This window comes from Chenopodium album, chromosome 7 (genome assembly GCF_948465745.1).
Source record: "Chenopodium album chromosome 7, dcCheAlbu1.1, whole genome shotgun sequence".
Classification (NCBI taxonomy): domain Eukaryota; kingdom Viridiplantae; phylum Streptophyta; class Magnoliopsida; order Caryophyllales; family Amaranthaceae; genus Chenopodium; species Chenopodium album.
The window spans coordinates 26,770,161-26,773,075 of record NC_137840.1 but is presented as its reverse complement, the minus strand read 5'-3'; the positions used below and the strand labels follow the sequence as shown (position 1 = coordinate 26,773,075).

Below are 2,915 nucleotides of genomic sequence, written 5' to 3'. Positions count from 1 at the left end.
TGTTAATCTGGTGGGTTGTCGTCGGATTCTGGTAGGTTTGGTCCAGCATCATCAATTTTTGGTATTAGCGGCCATTTTGGTGAGTAAAACTCATTTGTTTAATTGTATAATTGAAAGAATTTGAATAATTAACTTGCATGTATGATTAAATTAGCTACATTTGAGTAATTATATAATTGAATTTAGCTAAATTTGAGTAATTGTATTATTAAATTAGCTAAACTTGCTTGGCTGGATAGATACTGATTTACTGATTCATTATTATCATTACTGATTTTGACATAATTTGGTCTATTTTTTTCGAATTTTGGATATTGAACTGATTTATATTTATTATTTTGGGGTTGATAAATGTGAAATGTGTTGTTCTTGGTTGTCATGATACTTATCATATGACAGTATTTAAGAGCAATAATGACAATATATAATATAACCAAAATGTAACATGCATGTAATATCCATTGTCATGCTTTGTTTAATCTTATTGGAACAATCGTTTTGGTGGTGCTTATTGATTTGTGAATGAATCCTTTTGGTACTTGTCCCTAATAAGGAAAGATAGAGAGAATGAACATTTTTGCTGGTTGTTGTGGATTTGTGTTTGAACATAAGCATGTTATCTTTTAGACTGTGTTCTGAGCATGAGCATTGAGCATGAGCATGAGGTAGAATGCTTCCCTTAACTAATTTACTTGTTGATCATTAGGTAGGATCCTACTGCTGTTATATATATATATAACAATGTAATGATAAATGTGAATTTAATTTTTTGGCAGTAAAAAACATGGAATATAGGGAGGAGGAGGAGGGAGAGTTAGTTGCACAAGATGATGTTCCGTTATCAATTGATGACAATGATGAAGAAATGTTGCAGCTTATAAATTATGATAGTGAAGGGGCTGGTGATAGTGTTGACTCAATGTCTATAGATGAAGCTGAAGGGGAGGTGGATGGAGAGGGGAATGGTGGAGGTGATCTCGTGGATATGAGGTTTTTGAATGTCGACCCTCCTGAAATAGGGATGATATTTGATTCGTGGCAAGAAATAGATGTCTATTTCAATGTTTATGGGAAGCAGCAAGGCTTTGGGTGGTACGTGGCCAAAGTGCATACAAGCACTTTAAAGATAGAAGTAAGATAAAACGGGCAGTGACATGGAAATGCAACTGTGCTGGTAAACCTAACACTCGAAGGAAGGTCGGTGGTAAAAGAATTGCTAGGGAGTTGGAAGGAGAACCTGTTGCCACTAAAAAATCTAAAAAATGTGGTTACGGGGCCATGGTGTATGGTAGCTTGACTTCTAATGGGAAATGAGAGCTGAGGAAAGTGTGCTTAAGTCATAGCCATCTATTTTCCCCATCAAAGTCAATGCTGGTGACAAAATATAGGTTAGAAGAGTTGAAGAAGGTATCGTATGTTAGGCGTGCACTCCACTTTGGTAATGATGTTGGGTTGCCTAACGCAAAACTCCATAGGTGGTTGGCTAGTCAGCGGAATGGATATGAAAATGTTGCTTTTACCACAAAGGATTTGAATAACTTGGCTGCAAAGGAGAAGAAATTGAAATTTAAGGATGGAGATACGAATGCCATGATGAATTACTTTAAAATGATGCAGAAGAACAATAAGAATTTTTACCATGTACATCAGTTGGATGATAATGGAGTTCTTCAGGATGTGTTGTGGGTAGATGCACGCAGTAGGGCTGCGTATGAGGATTTTGGTGATGTTGTTTATTTTAACACCACTTTCCTTATGAATAAGTATGACTTGCCCTAAGCAAATGTTTTTGTTGTTAACCATCACGGGCAAACCATATTGCTTGGATGCGCATTAATCTCCCACGAGGACACTGAAACCTTTAAGTGCGTTCTTATATCTATTTAATTTTCTTCTTCAAATTTATTTTTTAGTGGTTGTTGTTAGCTAATTATTTTTTCATATTGTAATTGTTATATTGTTGTTTAAATTGTTGTTTCAGGTGGGTATTTTCGACATGGCTTGATGCTGTTGGAGGGGACCCTCCTACGGCTATATTGACTGACCAAGATCCGGCGATGCGCAAAGCATTGAAAGCTATGATGCCACAAACCAGACACAGATGGTGTTTGTGGCACATTACAAAAAAAATTGGTGTGAAGTTAGGGAACTGTAAGGGGTACGTAGATTTTTAGGAGGAATTGAAAAATATAATCTATGACAGTTTATCTACGGAGGAGTTTGAATTGAGGTGGAAGAAATTTATTGAGAAGCATAAGTAAGCCAGTAACATGTGGCTTGCTGTTTTATATGATGAGAGGGAAATGTGGGTTCCAGCTGCAATGAAGCATTTGTTTTGGCAGGAATAAAGACTACACAGAGGTCAGAAAACATTCATAATTTTTTTGATGAGTTCTTCGACAGGAACACTGGACTTTGTGACTTTGCTGAGAAGTATGTGGCTGCTATGGAGCAGCGATTGCTGTTAGAGAGGTTGGCAGATGGTAACTCGGTCATGTTCCTACGTGGTCTAGTGACTGATCAAGTTTGAGGAAACATTTCATAATGTGTACACTGACTCAAAGTTTATGGAGGTGCAAAGGGAATGCAAGAGGCTCATGTACTGCACTGGTAGTAGCATGCATGAGATATCTCCAGGCTATTTCGAACATTTAATAAAATACAGAGTATATGTGTGGGTTGAATTTGAGAATAAGGAGAAGCCGATCAACAAGTGGCGGACTTACCGCGTTTTATACTACAGTGAAGATCAGCGAGTAGAATGTGAGTGCAAGTTGTTTGAATTCTCTGGGATTCTTTGCAGACATTGCCTAAATGCCCTTGAAACGCAGCAAGTGTCTGATGTGCCTAATAGGTACATATTGGATAGATGGCGCAAAAACATTTACCGGAAGCACACGAGAGTTAAAGTTGCC

General features: G+C 37.4%; 1 protein-coding gene across 1 annotated transcript; it reads left to right on the top strand.

Moving 5' to 3' along the window:
* The first annotated feature begins 784 nt into the window (after nucleotides 1–784).
* On the top strand, nucleotides 785–2,530 carry LOC145640114 (protein FAR-RED IMPAIRED RESPONSE 1-like). Its single transcript, XM_081691425.1, has 4 exons — nucleotides 785–1,092; nucleotides 1,389–1,763; nucleotides 1,982–2,158; nucleotides 2,317–2,530. The coding sequence occupies exons 1-4, from the start codon at nucleotides 785–787 to the stop codon at nucleotides 2,528–2,530; spliced, it is 1,074 nt and encodes a 357-aa protein (XP_081547551.1).
* Nucleotides 2,531–2,915: the final 385 nt, after the last annotated feature.